Source organism: Brachyhypopomus gauderio, chromosome 10 (assembly GCF_052324685.1).
Source record: "Brachyhypopomus gauderio isolate BG-103 chromosome 10, BGAUD_0.2, whole genome shotgun sequence".
In the NCBI taxonomy this organism is placed as follows: Eukaryota; Metazoa; Chordata; class Actinopteri; order Gymnotiformes; family Hypopomidae; genus Brachyhypopomus; species Brachyhypopomus gauderio.
Genome location: NC_135220.1, coordinates 8,426,739 through 8,450,792, shown reverse-complemented (window position 1 = coordinate 8,450,792; position 24,054 = coordinate 8,426,739). Strand labels below are relative to the sequence as shown.

Here is a 24,054-nt window from a genome sequence, read left to right as displayed (position 1 = left end):
TGCATATAGCCGCAATCGAGGCTGTAGGAGAAACGAAAACATCTTTGGAGTGGCAAAAGTGAAGAAAAAACACCCCAAATATGTTTTGAACTACAAATGAATAAAAAAAATTAAAAATTTCTAGTGGTATTTCTAGCTACAAATGGGGACATCTCCTGGGCATATTTCTGTGCCTTTAGCCCGCGTTTGTGCTTGGCAGATTGTTCGTGCTGACGGACATCGTTCCTTCCCCCATGAGAGACACTAAAATCACAGCTACATATCTTACAGAATGAGTAGCTGTGCCCCTTCATGCTCCTCTTTAGGAAAATAAATTCCCTGTCCCATTCGTCAAGGTACTTACACGTACGCTTAGCTTTTTAGGCAGGACTGCCTTCTCTCGTTAAATCCTGATTTGTTGTTCCACGTTTGCTCCCACTGTCGACACTAAACCCGCGAGTTTTAATTTATATATTTTTTAAAGCATTCATGTGCCGCGCCAAACAGAATTCTGTCACTAGCCTCGCGAGAACTGCTACCTGCAGTAGTCTGGGTGGCAGTTCTCGCAAGGCTAGTGACAGAATTCTGTTTGGAGCGGCACATGAATGCTTTAAAATAATAAAAATTGAAAACTGAAAATACGGAACAAATACGGGAAAATAAAAATACGGGACGTCGCCGGGACAGAGCGGTAAAATACGGGACTGTCCCGGCCAAAACGGGACACTTGACAGGTATGCCTATAATGCCCTTATACATATTTATTAGTAATAATTTATAGGTGTACAGTTAGGAACTACAGCTTTTGTGCGATCAAAGACAGTGTGTTAGCTATGCTCCACACGGCAGACATCTTAATAAGTCGTAAAAGGAGGAACTCACACCCCCAAAAGGAGAACATATGGGGGATACAAACAGGAGAGTACCACTCCTACAGCACCCAAACCATAACGTAGGATTTCCATAGCCATAATCGCATTTAATATAGCTAGCTAACAAAGCTGGCCTAACTGATCTAGAAATATAAATAAACATTTTACTCACTAAACATGGTCCCTTATTGCAGTAATCCAGTTTGGCATAGTGTGCCAAAGGTACAAAAATCAGTTTAATTAAACATAAGCTATTTGCTTTAACATGTATTTGACTCAGTGAAATACTTAAATAACATTGATCAATGGCCAGTAACAACCAGTATGATGAACTGTATATACAGATATGTTCTATAGTCTAAAAGCTATACTCTGTAACTGTACAAACATACAACATTTACATATTCACAAGCATGCACACACACACAAATGAAAACAGTTTATCTCCAATAGCTTAGCAATTGGTTTAGTTGCACCAAGACCTTGGGTCTGTAAAGCCACACTGGAAGAATAACTCAAACTGTAGTCTAAAGAGACATTCCCTACAGAGTGCTTTTAAACCTACTGAGGGACATTAGTTCAAGAGCCTTGAATCACCTAATGCCTACATAGCCAAAAGTCCTACAAAAAAAAAAAAAAAAAAAACATGGATACAATAAAGTACAAATTATTAGTGACTCTTCAGCACTCCAGGCATCTATACATACCTGTTAACGCAGAGCAAGCACAAGACGGATGCATTTGCTGCAAAGATCAAGATTTATTATGGGCAAATCCATAGTCAGAGTCGTATAAATGGCCCAAGGTCATCGGATGAGGGCAATCTGAAACAGAAAGAAAACCAGCATGAATAGACATTACAAACAAATGAAAGCAAACAGGAGAAACATGACTGAAATGGCTAAGATACAAAAGCCTAAGATACAAACAACATTAAACAGGGTTTGAACATGACAACAGGCTAACGATAACTTACGGGGCTAGGATAACAAAAGGGTGAACTCAAAATACATGGAATCAAGATACACATAAGGGTTAGGACACAAACAAACCGGCGCTAAGGCTGCATTTCAGGCTAGAAAAACCATAGGGCTGGAAAGACAATAACCATCAACATAAGACAGAAAACACTGGGCATATATACACAGACTAACAAAGGAACAAACTAAGATTAGTCCCACACCATGGAAATGTATTAAAATTAAGGGCGTAGAAACTGAAACAAAAATCAGGAAACATGTGGTCAAGGAAAGTGACATGTAACAGAGGTAACCAAGGGAACAGGGAAGCCAAGGAAGGGTGAGCATTACAGCTGTAGCTTTTATTTAAGAGTCCACCAGAGATATGTTTGCAAACACTAATGACCCAGTAAGAAATAAATCAGCACTTAGCTGCACACATTGTTCAGCAGTTCCACTGTCCAGTGTCAGTATGCGGTGGGGCCATCATCAAAGGATTCTACAGCATTATTCTGCTTGGATGTGTTCATTTTATTAAATGTGAAACTAAAAGGAAGCACAAATGCCACCATTTATGAGACTGGGAAATCCAGCAGGTCTAGCAGGAGTCATGTTTATACATAAAAGTGGAGCTTTTACTCTGTTGTAAATAAGCTCAATGATAGACTTTGTTATCTAATTCCAATATGTTTCCCCTCTCATACTTATCAGACTAGGAAAAAGCATTATATAACAGGAAAAAAACGCAAACTCAAATGTACTAGTCTTAGCATAGTCTGTAAAGGACCACAGGTATGGAATGATATGGATATAGACTTACAAATGTCTCAATCCTTGCAGATTTTTAAAACAAGATTAAGGAGGAAATTGTTGTTGATATATTGCTCAAACATGAACTAATCTAATTACTATTATTATTTCTTCTATTATTTGCTTTATTATTTTAAACATTTATACCAGAATGTGACAGGAAGGGAAAAGACCATATGGACTCTAACTAAAACTAGGTTTGGGTTGGGGAAAAATTGTGATCATTGTTATGTGTTTGTTTATCGTTTGTTGTTATTGTTATTATTATTATTATTAGTTTATGTACATGTATAAGTATGTAAAATGTGTTTATGTGTGTATAGATGTGTATATGGAGAATGGACTACGTGTTACCTATTACTATGTACGGTCCCCACTTAAAAGCTCTTTAGCTTCTTAGGGTGTACCTTTTCACATAATCAAATGAATTACAAGGAAAAAATGTTTTAAACTGTGCTCAAATAAATGTGAATAAATAAATAAATGAAATGAAATGAAATGAAATGAGCTTAAAAGTAATTACCACAAACTACTTTGTTTACACTGAAATACTATACATGGATAAAAATGGAAACAGTTTCACATGCACATTTCACATGCATAAATAAGCTTTACTTCTTATATGGAATCTTTGCGTACTGTAAAATGAGATAAGATAATTTAGTTTTGTTAAATTTCCCTCTGCAGGTTCTGTTTGTGTCCTGGCATTGATGTACTTAGAAGACACACTTCTAATGAAATATCAATGAAATATCAGGTTGTCATAGTCACCTGATGTGTTGTCAGTACCCTCAACATCTTGGAAAAGAGGCTACCATGGGGCCTCAGATCAGTGGGCACAAAATGAGCTCAACTTGGGTGAGCTGTACACTGGGTGTTGTGGTGGTGGGGGGAGGTGTGTGGGGGCAGGGCGGAAAGGCAAACGCAACTTAATGTCTCTCTACCATTAAGATTAATAATGATGCTTGGGGCACTGAGGTCAGCTGGATTTCATACTGCTTGGTTCTGTGCTTTTAGAATAAATTTAACAGTGTTAGTGTGTGACGTGACTGTTCAGCCATAGAAGGTGTGGAAGGTGCACTAGAGTATCAGACCTAAGGCTTTCCTGAGAAGGGACAGCTTTGGCTCTATGACTGTGACTGTGCAGATGATATAGGTTACTGTCAGAGGGCATCTGTGTGCGTGTGTGTGCATATGAGACTGCACTGTATGTACTGTATACTAGTGTTTTGACAGCAATTTACCAGCATTGTTTCACTAATCATTTAATCATGCTATTTATTCATTTTGTGAAATAAGCTGCCGTAAACAAGCTACTTGTATTGGGCTCATCAGAGATCCAGAGCCTAATATAGTGCATTTATATCAGGGTTAGATATTACTGACAGCATTTTTTATTCAAAAGAATAATCACATACCATATGGATTCCCAGTCAGCTTTAATAACCAATAACAGTCATCAAGATCATTGTTTGCATCGCTGACGTTGTTCACGTTAAACCTCCTGCCTTCCTCGGGCCAAAATGACCCGCCACTGTGTTAAAACCCCCCAAAAAATCCACAAAATGCTATTTTTTTATTTGAAATTTTATGACTTTGCCTAGATTGGTCCCAACAGTAGAAAAAGTGAAATTTTGCTTTTATTCACATTTCCATGTAAGCTGTACAACAAAAATGTACAAAGGAAATGGAAATGTTTTAACAGCCCAGTGGGACCACAGGTTAGGCAAATTGATGACTGCAGTATGCATTGTGTGCTTGGTTGACTCCTGTCCCTAGTTTCTTAGCATCATAAATAACTGGAAATTTATGTTGGAATCACAATAGAACTTAAACCACTGGGTTGTACTATATGGTATGTGATTATTTAAACGTATTTTGTTTTTCTTTTCTGTATTGCTCTAGCATCTGTGCTGTTCCTCCAATAAAATAAATTGCCTTCTTTAGTCAGTTGCTCTATGGCATGAATTACACAGTATGAGGCAAATTGTAGTAGCTAATAGGTTAATGTAATGAGCCAAAAAACCACAATAGGTTGCTATGGTTCTGCAGACCTTCCAATTACTTTAATGAACCAGAATGACAAAGAATTACCATTCTGCACTGGCTAAAATTTAAGACATCTTTTCAAATCACTTACCAATCTCACATTATGTTTATTTGACTAAATGACTAATCACTGCCCACATTCTGTTAATAAATAGCATTTAAATATTGTACTAATTACAACAAAATATGTAAAAACACCAGGTGAAGATCACTGTGTGACATACAGTGGTAATTAACCAGCCATATGGGAACCTTCAAGAATAGTTTTTACCAGCAGAATCAGATGGTTTCATGTGGATAATACCAGGAATCCAATCTACATCCTCGGTACTGGACAGCATGACACCTGAAGAGCAACTCTTTTTAGAGATAGTCTGAAATATGTCTCTCCAAAAGGTCAAAACTTTTGCTATCACTGGAATTACAGAAGTGAGATTGTATATTGATCTTAACTTTGATCTTTCCTTTGGCATACACTTCTGTATGCCAAACCACACAACTTAACTAGCTCTTCATGAAGTTCCATATTGTCACAGTATGTCGAGTATATATAGTACACCCCCCCCCCCCCTCTCTCTCTCTCTCTCTCTCATATACTGGGTATTGATTCAAATTCCAAGAATCGATCCGATTCCGATTCTGAAGATTAAGAATCGATTTTTTTCGATTTTATCCGATTTAATCGATTCGATCCGATTCGAACCAATTTGGGGTTTAGTGTTATTTAAAATGTATTTGAGCTGTTTCCTGACTGTGTACAGAAGCAACATGTTAAAACTAGTATTATATAGATATTAATCAGCAAATAGTTACTGGTAGTTGGTAGTTACTGATGGCTGGAAGACTGGTGAAAAGGGTCATCATAAATCTACCTTCAAGAAAGGTAATCCAGGACAATAAACAGAGGACATCTTTGAGGTGTCTATATCTGCAACAGTGGGCTCCTACTGGGACACTAACCAGTGCATTATTATTATGATTGAAATAATTAAGAATTCACCCAAAAGCTGTTGCTACCAAATGCATTTTTATTTTTAAAGTGCTCACACTTAATAAACTGAAAGTATAAAATGTAAACGTGTATTTTTCTTTAAAGTGAGTATATAAGAACAGAACTCTCACGTTACGGTCCCCGACCCCTCCGTTTTGGGCGTGTTAACGTCGTCTGCGTCTAATCGTCTATGTCGGTGTATCTCCGTGGGTGCGGGTGCGTCTTGTGATAGTCCTCACCTGTGGCTCGTCTCGTAATCACGTGGGGTTGATGTGGTTTGTCTATTTAATTTGCGCGCGCGCAGCGTCCTGTGCTCGTCGTTGTTTGAGTCACACATGTTCTATGTAAACGTGTTTTATGTGCGCTGTCTGCGCTTCGGTAAATGTAATAAACGTAACGATTCTGTCTCGTCCATCGCCTTGCGCCCAACGTTACAAGAACATTTTAAACTTTTTTTAAACTGTAAAAACACTGGGTAAACGGTCAGTGACACAGACTAACTGTAAATAGTCACTGACACTGGATAAACTGTCCTTCTGTTTTTACATTTCCGATTTGACTATCGTCGTTACCGGCACTGTCCGACGCCAAGTCGTTTTACAGTTAGTTAGACCGAGCACGCCTGCTTGAATTCAGTGACGAGGCGGGGGTAAAAGTTCACTAAAAAATCTATCTTTGGACGTACGAATCGATAATCAGATCATCATATGCGAATCGATTCTGAATCGGAAAAACGATTTTTTCAACACAGGCCTAATATATATATATATATATATATATATATATATATATACATACACACACACGCCGTTATAACTGTGGAGCTTTTTCACTTTACATCAGGTATATTCAATTCACTGAACAATGCTTAGTAATGTTTAATACTTTACCGTGGGCAACACGGTGGCTTGGTGGTTAGCACGTTTGCCTCTCAGCACTGGGGTCTTGGGTTCAAGTCCCTATCTGAGTGGAGTTTCCATGTTCTCCCTGTGTTTGCGTGGGTTTCCTCCGGGATCTCTGGTTTCCTCCCACAGTCCAAAAACATGGAGGTTAGGTAAATTGGCAGTCAACAAAAAATTCTCCCTGAGTGTGTGTCTGTGTCTCTATGTTCAATAAAAAGTTGTGTCTGTGTCTGTGTGTGTGCTTGTATGCCCAGTGGTGGATGGTGCTTTGCCACTAGGGTCTGTCCTCTCTCCCCTTCCTGCACCCCATTCAGTCCCCCAGGGGGCTGTGGCTTCCGGTAGAGAGTACGCTGTGCGCAATTGGCTGCCGCTTCTTGCCGGTGTGTGTGTGATTGATTGTCTGTGACTTGTACCTGTGTTAAATTGTAAAGCGTCTTGGGAATCTGGAAAGGCGCTATATAAATCGAACATTCATTCATTCATTCATTCATTTAATAGATGTTAGTGTAGGGGTTTCACCTACTAATCCTTTAAAGTAGATAAAATTTGTTTTATCCTAATTATTAATCAGTCTCATTAATTTAGAATCAGTCTCATATTCTAATAATTCTGCCATGGGCAGTCATGGCGTGGTGGTTAGGGAACTGGTCTTGTGACCGGAGGGTCGTGGGTTCGATTCCCAGACCTGAGGCCATGACTGAGGTGACCCTGAGCAAGGCCCTTAACCCTCAATTGCTCACTTGTATAAAAAATGAGATAAAAATGTAAGTCGCTCTGGATAAGGGCGTCTGCCAAATGCCATAAATGTAAATGTAATGTAAATACCAGAACCACAAGTTTAGTTATCAACTAAGGATAATTAATGGTTTGGTATCTGAAGTATTTAACTATGAATTCTTTGGAGGTTTTGGCAACAACCACTTTTGAATGACATCAACACAGACAATTTGGTGAAAATAAATGATACATTTATTTAAAACCAACTATTCTTAAACAAACACCATCAACAAGGATCAGTATATTTACAGTGGAGACTGGGTATCTAGTGTGTGTGTGTGTGTGTGTGTGTGTGTAAAAAGGGGAGGAGAGTAATGTGTGCGGAGGCGGGGGTTGTAGTTTCAGTTCTCCTATTCACCGTATTTCGCCACTGTGACGGGCAGGGGTGAGCAACTAAAAGGAAGCGATCACGCCAAGTCTCAGGGAAAAGGGATGGTTTAATAGAAAGTGTGCAAACCAAAACCCGTGCAAAAGATCCAAATTAAGGATATAATGACCAGCGGTCAACTGGTACAAAGACAAGACATATATAGGCAAACAAACGACCCTCAGGTGAGACGGATGACAGGCTCCATGGTCCCCTAACATCCGGGGGCCCCAGCCCTCTAGAGAGGGGCTCTTTATGACCGGGCTCCGGTCACCCCACATCACAAGGGGGCACCTGCCAGGTGGAGATCCCCACAAGGTCCAGGAACACTGTCAAGCAGAAGCACCTGAACAGAAAACACACACACACATATATACAAACACAAAACACAAACGCGCCTCAGACGCCCTCCGTGCCATATCCCGTGGCACGGGACCACAGCCCCCCCCCCCAAACACACAGTTAAGGGGAGGAGCATGCGTGGAATTACGAGCAACAATAACATTTCACAAGCACGCTAGGACAACGAACACGCAAAGACTAGACAAACAAAATAGTGCTCAGACAGTAAACGAGCGGGACAAACACATGCGCGCTCGACATACACATAATAGTGACGTGCCGCTCAGAGTCGCAGTCGCTCCCCACATTAAACACAAGACACACGGGGAGCGAGGCGACAGTGACGAGCGGTGATCGCGTCACACACACGGAACAGGCGAGCACGCACACAGATCCTCCGCTCGTTCACCCATACACACTCAAGACACCACAAGAGAGTTTCCCCAGGCAGACACCCTGGTCCTCGCCGTGCCAAACATAAACAAACGCATGGCGGAAATCTCACAACAAACAACCAACACGATGAGCCTTCTCAGGGCAGACTGCCCTGGTCCTCGCCGTGCTACACATACACACACACACACACAAAACACAAAAGCACGGCGGAGCTCTTCAAACAAAACACCACGCAGACAAACACTTACCACGAGACATGACCACGAACGAAGGAGAAAGAAAAAGAGACTCGGCGGCTTCCGAAGGGTGGCTGGTCATTCTGTGACGGGCAGGGGTGAGCAACTAAAAGGAAGCGATCACGCCAAGTCTCAGGGGAAAAAGGATGGTTTAATAGAAAGTGCAGGGTTGCCAACTCTCACGCATTGAGCGTGAGACACACGCATTTGACCGTTTTCACACGCTTTCACGCCACACTTCCGATATCTCACGCCGAAAAAAAATATCCAGTTTATTTACCTCAGATCCACATATATGATTCAATACGTTACTAGTTCGCTAGCTCTGGCGCCATCCACCGGCGATATAACACTGAATCTGTGTCCATTTTACGTTCGCCACCACCGCTCAACAACTTTCGTTCGCCACCCCCCCCGCTCAACAAAATACACTCGCCACCGGCTCCAGGTTAAAATCTCACTCCAAGCGAACGTCAAAAGTTGGCAACCCTGAAAGTGTGCAAACCAAAACCCGTGCAAAAGATTCAAATTAAGGATATAATGACTAGCGGTCAACTGGTACAAAGACAAGACATATATAGGCAAACAAACGACCCTCAGGTGAGACGGATCATGGGCTCCGCCCACCTGAGGGACGCACATGACGTCACCAAACAACAACAGCCGCTGTGGACAGAGGCGGCCGTTAGGGGGCCGCCTCACCGAGACAGCCACGCCCACTTTCAAGTGTGTGTTTCTTCCGCCTTTGTGTTAGAACTTCCGGTCAGCTATTTTTGCATTAGTGTACACTACTACATTTTAATGATTTTTTTCATAAAATAGGCATTCTTGTCTATTTACTTCTTTACTTAATTACTTAAAATTACAAAATGAATGCAAGGAAAAGATGTGGCCACTGATAAAATAGTTACTTATCTGATAGCCTCACAAGCACCCAACGCGTTTGCTTCATCGGAGCTTCATAACCGAGCCATTTCTCGGGATAAGGATGATCTGGTGTTGGTTTCCCCTCCACAAAATGATAAGAGCAGACGTATGGACGTTTGGGTGGATGTTTTAAATTTAGCGCCTTCAGCCTTAGACGCAGGTCCTCTTCTTTGGAAGGCGGTGGATATAAGTTATAAGGTGCCCCGCAACACTCAGATCTTTTCGAGCTGTGTTCGTAACACTATTGGTCAAGCACTGCTACATCTTCATGCTGTGCGGTTTGTTTACAAGCCCAGCGAGCCACTAATACTTTTAAAACTGGCGTAGTGGAAAACTGGAGACTAGCGGTATGAAGTATCTGTGATATTGTGATTGTGATTTGAGTCTCGTTGGTGAGACGCGGTTCTTCTGTCACACGTTTGTAATAAACCACATACGAGGTTCAGCAAAGGCACCGCACACACGACTGAGGGAGGTTTAAAAACTACTGACACTGTCTGTTATTTTCTTCCTAAAAGTGAGCGCAGGTCAGTGGCGTTGTAACGAGTGTTGATAACGGAGTTTATCCACTTTTTACCTAGAAAACAACAGTTGTGTACATAACAGAGCTCGTAGTGTGCTCCAAACGTGACAAAGTCCTGAAGCATATCACGACTTATGTTTATATCGAAGTTTGTGCTTGTTTTTTTACTTAATACTTAATTTGTGTCCATTTTACATCCCCCCCGCTAATAATTTACACTCGCCATCCCCCCTCTTGTGGCTCTTGGTCTCTGACGGGTTGGCCACCTCTGCTCTAACTGAACATATTATGCTAGTCATTTTGTGTTTTTGTCGTTTTGCTTGTAATCGGTATCAGCGTATCCGTAGCACCGGAAGTTCCAACACAAAGTCAACCAAGATGGCCCTGCCCAGCGTTGTCATGGAAAATAGCGTGAATAGAGAACAAAGCAACAAAAATGGCGCCGACTTTAAACAGCAGAGCAGCGCAACTGTGTTAATGAGCTCAGCTGGTTTATTCCAATGTGGTCAGAACAAAGAGTAATGGAGCTGGCTTAATAACTAAAAATTAATGTGGTTTGTCTGAGAATGGGGAAGATTACAAGTTGTCCATTAATCAGATAAATAAAAGATGGTTGCATGCACAGCAAAGAGAACTTTGTATATACAAATCTTGATGAAGACTATCTAAACAGCGACGTCGTCCAGGTGTGCTGGGAATCGTCCTTCTGGATATGGAGTCCAGGAATGAGAGTCTCGTTCACGGTTTAACAGGGAATTGATCGCCTTTGTTTCAGTCCATGTGGCCGCGTTAGCAAGCTTGATTAAAGTAGTTCGGTCAATCTGTTGTCGCGGTAACGTTGGATCGGTTGGTTGGTGTAACTCGGGCTCGTTAATGAAGTAATACGACTTTCAGCTGTTTGCTGTTAGTCGTACCAAAGTTCGCATGCTCTCAATAAAGAAAACCGTAGAGAGAGAAATGGTGGAGCCTCTCTTTAATAGGTCTAACCTCTGTGTCAGTCAAACCAGAGAGAGAGAGAATGGATGGCTGGTCAGGGTATTTAACACCTGGTTAGCACGTACTTTAGACACACCCTTACTTCCGTCAAAGCAAGCTTGTTCCATGTGTTGCCAGTGGTACTGCCACCTGCTGGTTAAGCATGGTACCTACATTAGTAATGCACAAATCAGTACATTTACATTTACAATTATATTTATGGTGTTGACCAGATACTCTTATCCAGAGCTATCAAAGTGTTTGCATCTGTTCACAGAATTCATCCTAGACAGTAGCACAGATAGGCCAGAATTCAAGATACCCTTGACCCAGACTACTTCTAAACTACAGGATTCAATGTCATTACCTAGTATTTCAATTAAACAGGCTCACTTAATCAGGAATTAAACTTATACCAAGAAGCACAAATAAGCATAGACAGATAGACATACAATTTAAGAACAAAGACATCAAGTGCTATCTGCTCAACAAACAGGTGAGTCTTCGGCCTACATTTCAAGATGGCAAGAGACTCCGCAGTCCGAGCAGCTATTGGAAGATAGACCTCAGGACAGAGGAAGATAGACAAAGAGTCGTGGTGGTGGAATGAGGAAGTTCAGGAAAGTTTGAGAGGAAAGTTGTTGGCTAAAAAGAATTGGGATTTTCAGCAAGATGAAGAAAGTATACAGAGGTACAAAGAGATGTGTCTTAAGGCAAAGAGAGCAGTGGCAGAAGCTAAAGAGAAGGCATATAGCAAGCTGTATGAGAAGTTGGACACTAAGGAAAGGGATAAGGATCTGTACAGATTGATCAGACAGAGAAACCGTGATGGGCAGGATGATAAAGGATAAAGATGGAAATGTGTTGTCTGGTGAGGAGAGTGTCTTGGGAAAGTGGAAGGAGTATTTTGAGGAACTGATGAATCAAGAGAATGAAAGGGAAAGAAGGTTAGAAGAGGTAGAGGTTGTAATCAGGAAGTGCCTCAGGTGAGCAAGGAGAAAGTAAGGGCTGCTTCATTCGGAGAATGAAGTGTGGTAAGGCAGTTGGACCGGATGATATTCCAGTGGAGGCATGGAAATGTTTGGGAGAGACAGCAGTGGAGTTCTTGACTGGGTTATTTAACAGAATCTTGGAAGGTCAGAAGATGCCTGAGGAGTGGAGACAAAGCATAATGGTGCCGATTTTCAAGAATAAGGGCGATGTTCAGAGCTGTAGTAATTACAGGGAAATAAAGTTGATCAGTCACAGCCTGAAAATCTGGGAAAGAGTAGTGGAAGCTAGGCTTAGAGGAGAGGTAGAGATCTGTGAGCAGCAGTATGGTTTCATGCCGGCTAAGTGCACCACAGATACTATGTTTGCTTTGAGAGTGTTAATGGAGAAGTATAGGGTAGGACAGGATGAGTTACATTGTGTGTTTGTTGATTTAGAGAAAGATTATGATACAGTACCGAGACAGGTGCTGTGGTATTGTATGAGGAAGTCAGGAGTAGCAGAAAAGTATGTGAGGGTAGTGCAGGATATTTATGAGAACAGTGTAACAGCAGTGAGATGTGCGGTAGAAATGACAGATGGGTTTAAAGTTGGGGTAGGACTACATCAGGGATCAGCCCAGAGTCCCTTCCTGTTCGCAACTGTCATGGACAGACTGACAGACGAGGTTAGGCAGGAGTCCCCTTGAACTATGATGTTTGCTGATGACATTGTGATCTGTAGTGAGCGTAGGGAGCAGGTGCAGGTGAGCTTGGAAAGATGGAGATGTGCTTTGGAGAGCAGGGGAATGAAAGTGAGCAGGAGTAAAACAGAGTACATGTGTGTGAATGAGAGGGCAGACGGTGGACAGGTCCAGTTACAAGGAGTTGATTTGGTGAAGTTTGACGAGTTTACCTACTTAGGGTTGAGGGTACAGAGTAACGGAGGAAGTGAAAGAGAGGTAAAGAAGAGAGTGCAGGCAGGGTGGTGTGGAGGGCATAAAGTGTCTGGGGTGATCTGTGATAGAAGGGTGTCGGCTAGAATGAAAGGAAAGATCTATAGGACAGTAGTGAGACCTGCTATGTTGTATGGACTGGAGACGGTGGCACTGACAAAGAGACAGGTGAGGGAGATGGAGGTGTCTGAGATGAAGATGTTGATATTCTCATTTGGAGTGGAGGAAGGATAGGATCAGTAATGAGTTTATTAGAGGATCAGCACATGTAGCATGTTTTGGAGATAAAGTTAGAGAAGCGAGATTGAGATGGTTTGGACATGTACAGAGGAGGGAGGAGAGGTATATTGGTAGGAGGGTCTTGAGGATGGAACCTCCAGGCAAGAGGGGGAGAGGTAGGCCTAAGAGGAGGTTTATGAATGCAGCGGTAGAGGATATGAGAGTGGCTGGTGTGTCAGTGGAGGACACTCAGGACAGGGCCAGATGGAGGAGTTTGATCCGCTGTGGCGACCCCTAAATGGGAATTGCCGAAATAAGAAGAAGAATTACAAAGACTACCACAAGAAATCGCACATGTGCTTACATGGAAGCTTCCTTAAGCAGTTTTCAGTCAGTTGAAATGATTAGATCAGAAAGGTGTTTAACTTTTGATCTTTATTGCACATCCACAGACCAATGCAGGATAAAATCTTTGTAAAAAAAAAAAAAAAAGTAAAGTTACACTATATAAAGTGCATTTAGATCTATCAAATTAAATTCTTTCAACCTGAGACAACTGGTTTGTTCACAACAGCAGTAAACTTAACAATAAAACCTCTATTCTTAATTAAATAAATCAAATACCCAGTCTGGTAGACATTCAAGAACTTCAAGTATTTTCTTAAATAATGTTTATATCACCACCTTCAAAACGCAAATTTTTCTTCGGCTTGCTCCTGACTCGCCATTTTGGCCTCTTCTCCGTTTGTGTAGTGTGTCACTGGAGTGCTTCGGGACGCATGTAACAACACTGGCTCTGATTGGCTACCATAACACTGCCTTAGCCCAGTGGTTCCCAAACTTTTTCTGCCGTGCCCCCCTTTAGTAGATGAGAATATTTTTGAGCCCCCCCCCATATTGACTAGGGATACACCGATTCACGTTTTTCACTTCTGATACCCATTCAGATATCTGAGACTTAGTATCGGCCGATACTGATCCGATACCGATCTGGGGTGAGTTTCCCGAAAAGTTCTTAGCGCTAAGTACTTCTTAACCTCATACGTTTCATACGAGGTTATGAAGTACTTAGCGCTACGAACGTTTCGGGAAACCCACCCCTGATAGAGTACAGTGGGTTTGATAGAGTACAGTGCTGAATCGACTTAAAACATTTTATTTAAACACAGACATACTGAATTACAAGTTTATTGAAAACTCTTCACCACTATAGCACACTTAAACACACATAAAAACATGTTCAGTCAGTGCAATTATGAATATAACATTGAATGTAAAATAATACCAAAGAACCTGAAACAGACAAAAACAACAGGTTCACAACTTTGGTCAAACATGAAAAAAATAAACTGCAAGAAACCTTTGAAATGGTTCAAGAATTCTAAATATCATTTAAAATAAATAAGGAGATGAAATAAGAGAAACAACAATACCTATGCGGCTAGTTTGCTAGCGCAGACATCACGCAGAGCACAAAGCATGTAACGGCCAGAAATATGTATACTGTCTCTTTAAGGGAGCGAGTTGAGCGCGCGTATGGAATATTGATGTTTTTTTAGCTTTCTGCCATAGAACGACTCAGACCACTGCTCTTTATTTTATTTCTGTAAGTAACGCATTCAATGAGCTTTGGACAACTCACCAGTTCATGTATGAACAGTCAAGTAGTGCTGGACCCAGGTTTATTTTGGTCAACCAGCAAAAAAACGGACTAAGTGGAATAGCACCAGCGCGAGTACGAGTCAGTGATTCACCTCTCCTCTGCGTGCTTAGTGTTTCACTCATCTGTTAACTGTCCAAGTTCACTTCTATCCGGGACAGAGTGGATATTTAAGGTTGAACTAACTCCGAAAAGCGTTACAAGCATAGAATTAGACTGAATAGATCTGTTTTTATGAATCGGTCACTTTGTCACCGATACCCAATCTAGAATTTTTTCAGATATTAATATCGGAATCGGTGCATCCCTAATATTGACATACAGTGGGGAAAATAAGTATTTAGTCAGTCACCAATTGTGCAAGTTCTCCCACTTAAAAAGATGAGAGAGGCCGGTAATTGACATCATAGGTAGACCTCAACTATGAGAGACAAAATGTGAAAAAAAATTGCGAAAATCATTTTGTCTGACTTTTAAAGAATTTATTTACAAATAATGGTGGAAAATAAGTATTTGGTCAATAACAAAAGTTCATCTCAATACTTTGTTGTATATCCTCTGTTGGCAATGACAGAGGTCAAACGTTTTCTGTAAGTCTTCACAAGGTTGGCACACACTGTTGCTGGTATGTTGGCCCATTCCTCCATGCAGATCTCCTCACGTTTCATCTTCATTGCCCTTGCTGATGGAAGGAGGTTTGCACCCAAAATCTCACAATACATGGCCCCATTCATTCTTTCATGTACACGGACCAGTCGTCCTGGTCCCTTTGCAGAGAAACAGCCCCAAAGCATGATGTTGCCACCCCCATGCTTGACAGTTGGTATGGTGTTCTTTGGATGCAACTCAGCATTCACTGTCCTCCAAACACGACGAGTTGTGTTTTTACCAAATAGTTCTACTTTGGTTTCATCTGACCATATGACATTCTCCCAATACTCTTCTGGAACATCCAAATGCTCTCTAGCAAACTTCAGACGTGCCTGGCTTAAGCAGGGGGACACGTCTGGCACTGCAAGATCTGAGTCCGTGGCGTCGTAGTGTGTTGCTGATGGTAGCCTTTGTAACGTTGGTCCCAGCTTTCTGCAGGTCATTCACTAGATCCCCCCTTGTGGTTCTGAGATTTTTCCTCACCGTTCTTGTGATCATTTTGACCCCACGGGCTGAGATCTTGCGTGGAGCCCCAGATCGAGGGAGATTAGTAGTGGTCTTGTAGGTCTTCCATTTTCTGATTATTGCTCTCACAGTAGATTTCTTCACACCAAGCTGCTTGCCTATTGCAGATTCAGTCTTCCCAGCCTACAATTCGGTTTCTGGTGTCCTCCGACAGCTCTTTCGTCTTCACCATAGTGGAGTTTGGAGTGTGACTGTTTGAGGTTGTGGGCAGGTGTCTTTTATACTGTTAACGACTTCAAATAGGTGCCATTAATACAGGTAATGAGTGGGGGAAAGAGGAGCCTCTTAAAAAAGAAGTTACAGGTCTGTGACAGCCAGAAATCTTGCTTGTTTGTAGGTGACCAAATACTTATTCTCCACCATTATTTGCAAATAAATTCTTTAAAAGTCAGACAAAATGATTTTCTCAATTTTTTTTCATTTTGTCTCTCATAGTTGATGATGTCAATTACAGGCCTCTCTCATCTTTTTAATTGGGAGAACTTGCACAATTGGTGACTGACTAAATACTTATTTTCCCCACTGTATGTGCACATGTTTTACTTCCAAGCTCCACGCCCCCCCTGCAATAGCTCCGCACCCCACCTAGGGGGCGCGCTCCCCACTTTGGGAACCACTGCCTTAGCCAATCGCTTACTGACTTGTTAAGTTAAACAGGTGTTACACCGAGAACTGTGACCTATCGAGATCTGTTACTCCTCACTAGCCTGGGCAGCAGTCCGCTCGGATTACTGTTAGTATAACTCTAAGTACTTCGTAACATCGCACTTACAAATATTCTTAAATTCACAAGTGTTTCCCGAAACTCTTCATAACTTACGTTGTACTTATATAGGGTGACCAAACGTCCGTATTTCACCCTAACTTATAGTCGTTCGTAACTTAAGAATATTTGGACCCATTTGTACCTCACTAAGTATTTCTTAACTCAAAGCTCACATGCAGTTCTACCTCAAAAAGGATGGAGGCTGCTAATTTCACTCACGCTGGTTTTAAGCATGGCATTACATTTGCGTTTATGTGTATAATTAGCCTAATATTTTATTTTGAAGAAACTAGGGAGTATTTCCTTGCCACTGTCACCCTTGGCTTGCTCACTGGGGGCTAGGACTCGGCACTTGTAAAGCTGCTGTAAGGAATGCCACCTGATCTCCACCTAACCAGCCTCACCTGACGCTCATCACCACACCCCCTGTATCTCTACTTAAACGCCCACATTCCACTTCCAAGTCGCGAAGTATTGCCAACTCATGCCGCGTACCAAGCCTTTCTATTACCTGTCTGCTCTCCTGTGTTCCGACCCTCGCTTACGTCCCCGACCTTGTCTCCTGCCTAGTCCCTCTGTACCTCCTGACTTCTGCTCCCTCGGTATGACCCTGGACTGTCCTGACCACGCCAAGAAAACGCAGTTGCTACTAGTCATAGTGCTCGTGATACACCTGCCTGTTTCTGTACCAGCGTCTCATTTCAATAAAAGCGGTGTTCTTCCGCATTTGGATCCCTCTCTGCCTGTTCAATCAGGTAATAAAAACACATGTGGATGTCAACGAGCAGCAATCAAGCATAATAAGCACCAATTAGGCAGATTTAAAAGGACTGTGATACTCAGCTCCTTCTAGACATCTACTGCTGTGTTCACAAGCATGGTGAAGGCAAGAGAATGGTCCCAGAAGTCACGAGAAGAGGTTGTTTCTCTTCACAAGAATGGCAATGGATATAAAAAGATTGCGAAGTTGTTAAATATTCCAAGAGACACTATCGGAAGTATCATTCCCAAGTTCAAGTTAAAGGGCACAGTGGAAATGCTACCTGGTTGTGGCAGAAAGAAGATCATGACTATGACTGCTGTGCCCTACCTGAAGCGTAATGTGGAGAAAAGTCCCCGTGTGACTGCTAAGGAACTGGAAAAAGACCTGTCAGATGTGGGCACCAAAGTTTCAGCTCAGACAATAAGGTGCGCACTGCAAAACGAAGACCTCCATGCTAGAACTCCCAGCCAAACCCCCTTGCTGACTCCAAAGAACAAGAAAAGTCGACTGCAGTATGCCAAAAGTCATGTGGACAAGCCACAAAAGTTCTAGTCATGGCCAAAAGTTTTGAGAATGACACAAATATTATATTTTCACATGATCTGCTGCTCTCTGGTTTTTATGTGTGTTTGTCAGATGTTTTTATCACATACAGAAATACAATTGTAGAATTATTGAATTATTTTGCATTAGCTGATATGTTCCCTGCATCATCGTGCAGTTAATAGCGTTTCAGACTTTCACAATTAATGTACTCTTTGCAAAGAAATGGCTACAAGTTTGCCTGTTAAGCTTGTTTTAACTTGTTTAAAATTGGTTGATTAATCAGTAGCACATATAAGCAGAGCCGGCCCTGACCAATGTGGTGCCCTCTGCATCATCAATCATTGGGTTGATTGTATTAGTATTAAAGAAACTGTAATGAATCAAGGGGGGCGGGTGTGACGCAAAAAAACAAAGACCAAAAGAAACAAGAGAGAACAACTAAGGACAGGAGAATATACACTAGATCAAACATAAGCTAGACAACACGGCAACCAAGCAACACACTAAATGAAACACCACTTTAAACACAATACAAGAAATATTAAACTTAAGACACACCACAGGAAGGACTACTCTACTTACAATAATGGACGGACGAACAATACTAAAGCATGATACAACCATAACACAAACAGGACTGATAAACTGAATGACTAGAAAGCAAGAAGACTAGAATGCACAGAGAATGTATACCTTAACTTAGAAGCGAAAGATGAAGGCTACAACAGAACCTAACTACTAAGGGGAACAGAATGACGGTGAGAAATATACAAGTGAAGAAAACATAAAATAGAGAACAAGGTAGGGGAACAAGATGTGAAGGAAAACACAACTAACAAGGAACTACATAAACTAGTAAAGAGATATGAGAACTAAAAACACGGAAGACAAACAGAACAAACCAGACCAGACCAGCTACTGAAGTAAATTAGGCCCCGCCTCAGAGCTATTGATTGATGTGACAACCAGACTGTATGCAAATGTCACAATTTTGTTAATAAGTATTGATAAAGAGATTCTTCTGAATATTTTGACACCAAGATTATGGTAATCAGATGAAAAACCAAGGACTAGTAGGCAAAAAAAGGCATATTGTGCAAATTAGCAAAAAATTGAAGTGGGCGGAGTTTAATAATGTTTGAACCCTTCTGTTTGGCTTCAGCCAATGAATCTTTCTAGGACTTATGATTTGGGAGATATGGGCCAAAACGCAAAACACTTCGCTATAGCGCCACCATCAGGCCAATTTAGGTCTCTGTACTTAAGCATGGTCCTGCAAAGAGACTACAGCTTTCTGCAAAGTTTGGTGTCTCTGTGCTGTACGGTCTAGGCTGAAGTATGCGTTTTATGCGTAGAAAAACAATAATAAGAAGAAGAACCCTAACAATTACAATAGGTTTCCCACACTATGTGTGTGAACCCTAAAGAAAACGCATGCACGCGAGCACCCCATGGACAGACAGCGCCCCTAGCATTTGCCTATATTGCTTAATGGAAGGGCCGACCTTTGATTAAGGCTAGCAATTGTGCTTGTGTGATGAACATTGCAGCACTTCAAAGAGTATAGGCTTTGAATAGAAGACATAATTTAAGAAGACAACGTAATCCACAAAGCCATGTAGTTTGTCTGAATGCAGAATTTTGCCCATAGCCCCACGATGCAGTTACTGACAGCCCTTCGATTGTATGCCACAGGTGGGTTTCTGCAGACTGTTGGTGATGCCCACGGACTAAGCAAAGCTGACATATCTAAATGTGTGCATGCTGTTACTAAAGTATTGCTTTGCCATGCAGCAATATATATACAATTTTGAAAGACTAGGGATGCATTACATGAAACCAAAATTGGTTTTCATGCAATTGTAAACATTGCTGGAGTTGTTGGTGCAGTGGACGGCACTCTTATCCCCATACCCGACTCTTGAGCCCAATCTACATCTGCCAGAAAGGCTTCTCTGCTTTGAATATACAAGTAATATGCAACCACGAAGGCCTCTTTATGGACATTGTGGCCAAGTGGCCTGGGAGTACTTGTGACTCTTTCATGTGGGCCAATTCTGGAGTGTGTCAGATGGCTAGGGATGATGGTGGACATGTACTAGCTGACAGTGGGTATCCACTCTGAAGCTATATACTCCTGTATCAAATCCCCTGGTATCCTTTCAGTAGCTGTGGGGCCCAGTATCCCCAGTACCTTCTCCTCCTCAACAGTAAGGGAAGACTAAGAAGGCTTTTGGGAAACACTCGTAAATTTGGCGTTCCTAAAGTTGTTTATATGTTTCTAAGATCGTTCGTTATCGGGAAACGCACCCCAGGTTGGTTTCACAGAATTTTTTTTTTACACACACACACACACACACACACACACACACACACACACACACACACACACACACACACACACACATATATATATATATATATATATATATATATATATATATATATATATATATATATATATATATATATATGGTTTATATACATTAGCCATGTTTTTTTCATTTTGAGACTATGTCAAGCTTTTAACCATGCTGTTTTCTCTCCACAGGTTCAAGTTTAGAATGCCTTCACCTACTCCTCATGACCTCTCTCCTGTTGTCCTGCTCGGGAGAGAAAACCTGTCCCTACAACTGCCGCTGCGAGGGTAAAATCGTCCACTGTGACTTTGCATCCTTCATGGATGTCCCAGAGAACATTTCAGTGACTTGCCAAGGCTTGTCTCTGCGCAACAATGACCTGCACTCGATGCTGCCCTATCAGTTTGCTCACCTTAACCAGCTCCTCTGGCTGTACTTGGATCACAACCAAATTTCTTTTGTGGACAGTCGGGCTTTCCAAGGCATACGGCGGCTGAAGGAGTTGATCCTGAGCACCAACAGGATTTCACAACTGCATAACTCAACTTTTCATGCAGTGCCAAACCTCCGCAGTCTGGATCTCTCATACAATAAACTCCAGGAACTACAGCCTGGTCAGTTCCATGGCCTTCGAAAGCTCCAGAATCTCCATTTACGCTCCAATGGACTCACAACAATTCCTTTACGGGCATTTATAGAGTGTAGGAGTTTGGAATTTCTAGACCTTGGATATAATCAACTGCGTGTTCTCATGCGTACCACATTTCTGGGTTTATCTCGGCTTATGGAGCTGCATCTGGAGCATAATCAGTTCTCTCGAATCAACTTCTTTCTCTTTCCACGCCTCACAAACCTACGGGGGCTGTATCTCCAGTGGAATCGTATCCGAGCTGTTAACCAAGGCCTCCCATGGATCTGGCATACCCTGCAGAAACTGGATATCTCTGGTAATGAGATACAGAGTCTGGATCCAGTGGTTTTTCAGTGCCTACCAAACCTTCAGGTTCTTAACTTGGAGTCTAATAAACTGGCAAATGTGTCTCATGAGACTGTGGCAGCTTGGATTTCCTTGACTACGATCAACCTATCTGGTAACATGTGGGACTGTGGTCCAGGCATTTGTTCTCTTGTTGCGTGGCTGAGGAACTTCCGAGGAACTAAGGACACAAGCATAATTTGTAGCAGCCCCAAACATCTTCAAGGGGAAAAGGTTTTGGAGGCAACAAGAAATAACATAGACTGTGAAGATTTTGAAATCCCTCAAACATCAGTTCTTCCTCATAGTCTGGTGCCAACGACTGAAAGTAAACCTGAGCCAACCTTGCCTTCCACAACCCCTCCTCCGCCCTTGCCTCCACCTGTCTCTAAAGCACCTGTCCCTCCACGCCTAGCTCAACCCCTTCCTCACCCTACCATTCCCAGCTTCTCTGACATTGACTCCCAAAGCACCCCTCCGCAAACGCCTCCGCCATCCCACAGCCTGATTGTGACCCTGTCCCCCGAACAGGAGAATTTGTCGTTTCATAAGGTTGTAGTGGGCGGTGTGGCACTTTTTTTTTCAGCGTCTCTTATTTTGACAGTGGTCTATGTCTCTTGCAGACGGTATCCTGGTGCGACCAGGTTGCTGCAGCAGCGTTCAGTCGTAGGACGAAAGCGTCGGAAAAAGAGTCCTGAGCCCGAGCAGAACCTGAGCTCACAGCTGCAAGAATATTACATGAGCTACAACCCTGCTGCCACACCAGAAGCTATGGATGTGTTGGCCAATGGGACTAGTACTTGCACCTGTACCATATCAGGCTCCAGGGAATGTGAGGTATGACAGTGAAACGCAGCCTAAAATCAATCAAATGAAAGCAAATGAATCAGCTCTGGACAGCAGAGGTAAAACACTTCATTGTGCATGCCATTTTTACTCAGTAGAGTAAAAGAAAGCTCCATTGACTCCTTTGCAGTTACACAATGATTTGACACTGTCAGACATATTTAACCTCAACTTTTCAAACTGGGGTATTATGCATTTGAAAATGAGAGAGATTGAGAAAAAGGAGTCAATGGTGCCTTAACCAGTTAATTGCAGCAAACGGCAGACCAACATATTTTGCTATGTGTCTCTTATGGACTCATGAAGAACTGCAGTTTGTTAATTTGTTGTTTTACAGCAATGAGTAATTTAACACTTTAAACCCAGACACCCAATCAAACACATAGATACTCTATCGAACGCTTAATCAGTCGTATAAAGCGAAATATTGAAAATATTATCTTGAAATATTATATTATTATGGTTGCCACCATTGCTAGTGATGACTGATGCACCTGCACCTTATCAATATCAGTCAAGTATTCCTGTTGGTAGTTTAAGACTGAGTTTTAGCTTTTATTGGAGTAAGAAATAATGTCAATCTAAAAATGGATCATTATTAAAATCTCAGAGGGGACTAATGATGTATTGATTGGAAAAACTTATTGGAGATGAAAGGAAAGATTCTCCCTTCCCATCCATAATGTGATATATTTAAAGGAGAGATGGACTACATTTAGCCTAAGCCAGTAACTGGTGTATTTATTTTTTTAAGCTTCTTTTGCAGGGTGCTACACAGTATACTGTGTGTCGGTTTTACAAGTCATGACCTAGTATGAAAGGAAAACTTTTCACCTTCATCAGTGAAGAGTTTGTAACAGAGATGATGAGGGTTAAGCTAACACAGAGATGATGAGGGTTAAGTTAACACAGAGGCTGTTAAGAAGAGTCACTTAATTTGCCCATGTCTGTTAACATCACAGAATAAGGGTTGAAGAATGCTGATTTGTAATTGGTTATATTAAAACCTCATGAAATGGCTCGGTGCAGCCTCCTGGCTAAGAAAAGTACAGTTTTCTGCAAAATAGCAGTGTAATTGTCAGTTTCATTCAGAAAATCTAAAGTAATGGTTTGATTTGCATCTGGCTATTGATGTGCTGAAGTCACATTTTGTGCCAAGATATTAATTCTGGGATTTAGATGCATATGTTGTGTCTTCTCACAAGTAGATTGTTTTTGCTCTGCAATTTATGGGAGCTAAAAAGCTCAATGTGTTTATTTAAGTGAAGAGAATCAAATGCGCAATGGAAAGGAAAGCTGTTAAACTGTAAATGTTTCGACTGGATAATGAAGACCACTGGGGCAATTTAATGAGATAATAGAAGTAGGTATAAGTAACAAAAAAGAACAATGAAATGTCCTTCTGGCAGAATTTAACCCTGCGCTTGGTGAAATCTGTGCGTGAACATTATACCTTTCAGTGCATGAAGAAATGTTGTATTCTTTTATAATTACTAATGCTTGTTAATTATTTTTGCTGCCTAATGTTTTATTTTCCTACTATTTTACTGAACTATTTTAAATATTAATCATAAAGTCCCTATTTTCTCCAAGCTGCTCATTAATTAAATACTATTCAATTGCTTTGACCACCAAGAGGAATGTGTGTATGTCAAGAGCAATTGCTGCATGACTAACTCACTGACACTCTGTCGTCCCCTCGTAGCTCCAGTC

General features: G+C 41.6%; 1 protein-coding gene across 4 annotated transcripts in view; it reads left to right on the top strand.

The window, feature by feature from the left end:
• LOC143525367 (leucine-rich repeat transmembrane neuronal protein 4-like) overlaps window positions 1-24,054 on the top strand; it is a 77,729-nt gene that overhangs the window by 6,910 nt on the left and 46,765 nt on the right. For 2 of the 4 annotated variants that reach the window (XR_013133625.1, XR_013133626.1), the window contains exon 2: window positions 20,711-22,400. Coding sequence is in view for 2 of the 4 variants with exons in the window: in XM_077019214.1 (XP_076875329.1) it covers window positions 20,711-22,332 (1,622 nt within the window). In the remaining 2 variants the exon portion in view is untranslated. Of the gene's footprint in view, window positions 1-20,710; window positions 22,401-24,054 lie in introns of those variants that run through there. The other 2 variants (XM_077019215.1, XM_077019214.1) reach the window with 2 other exon arrangements.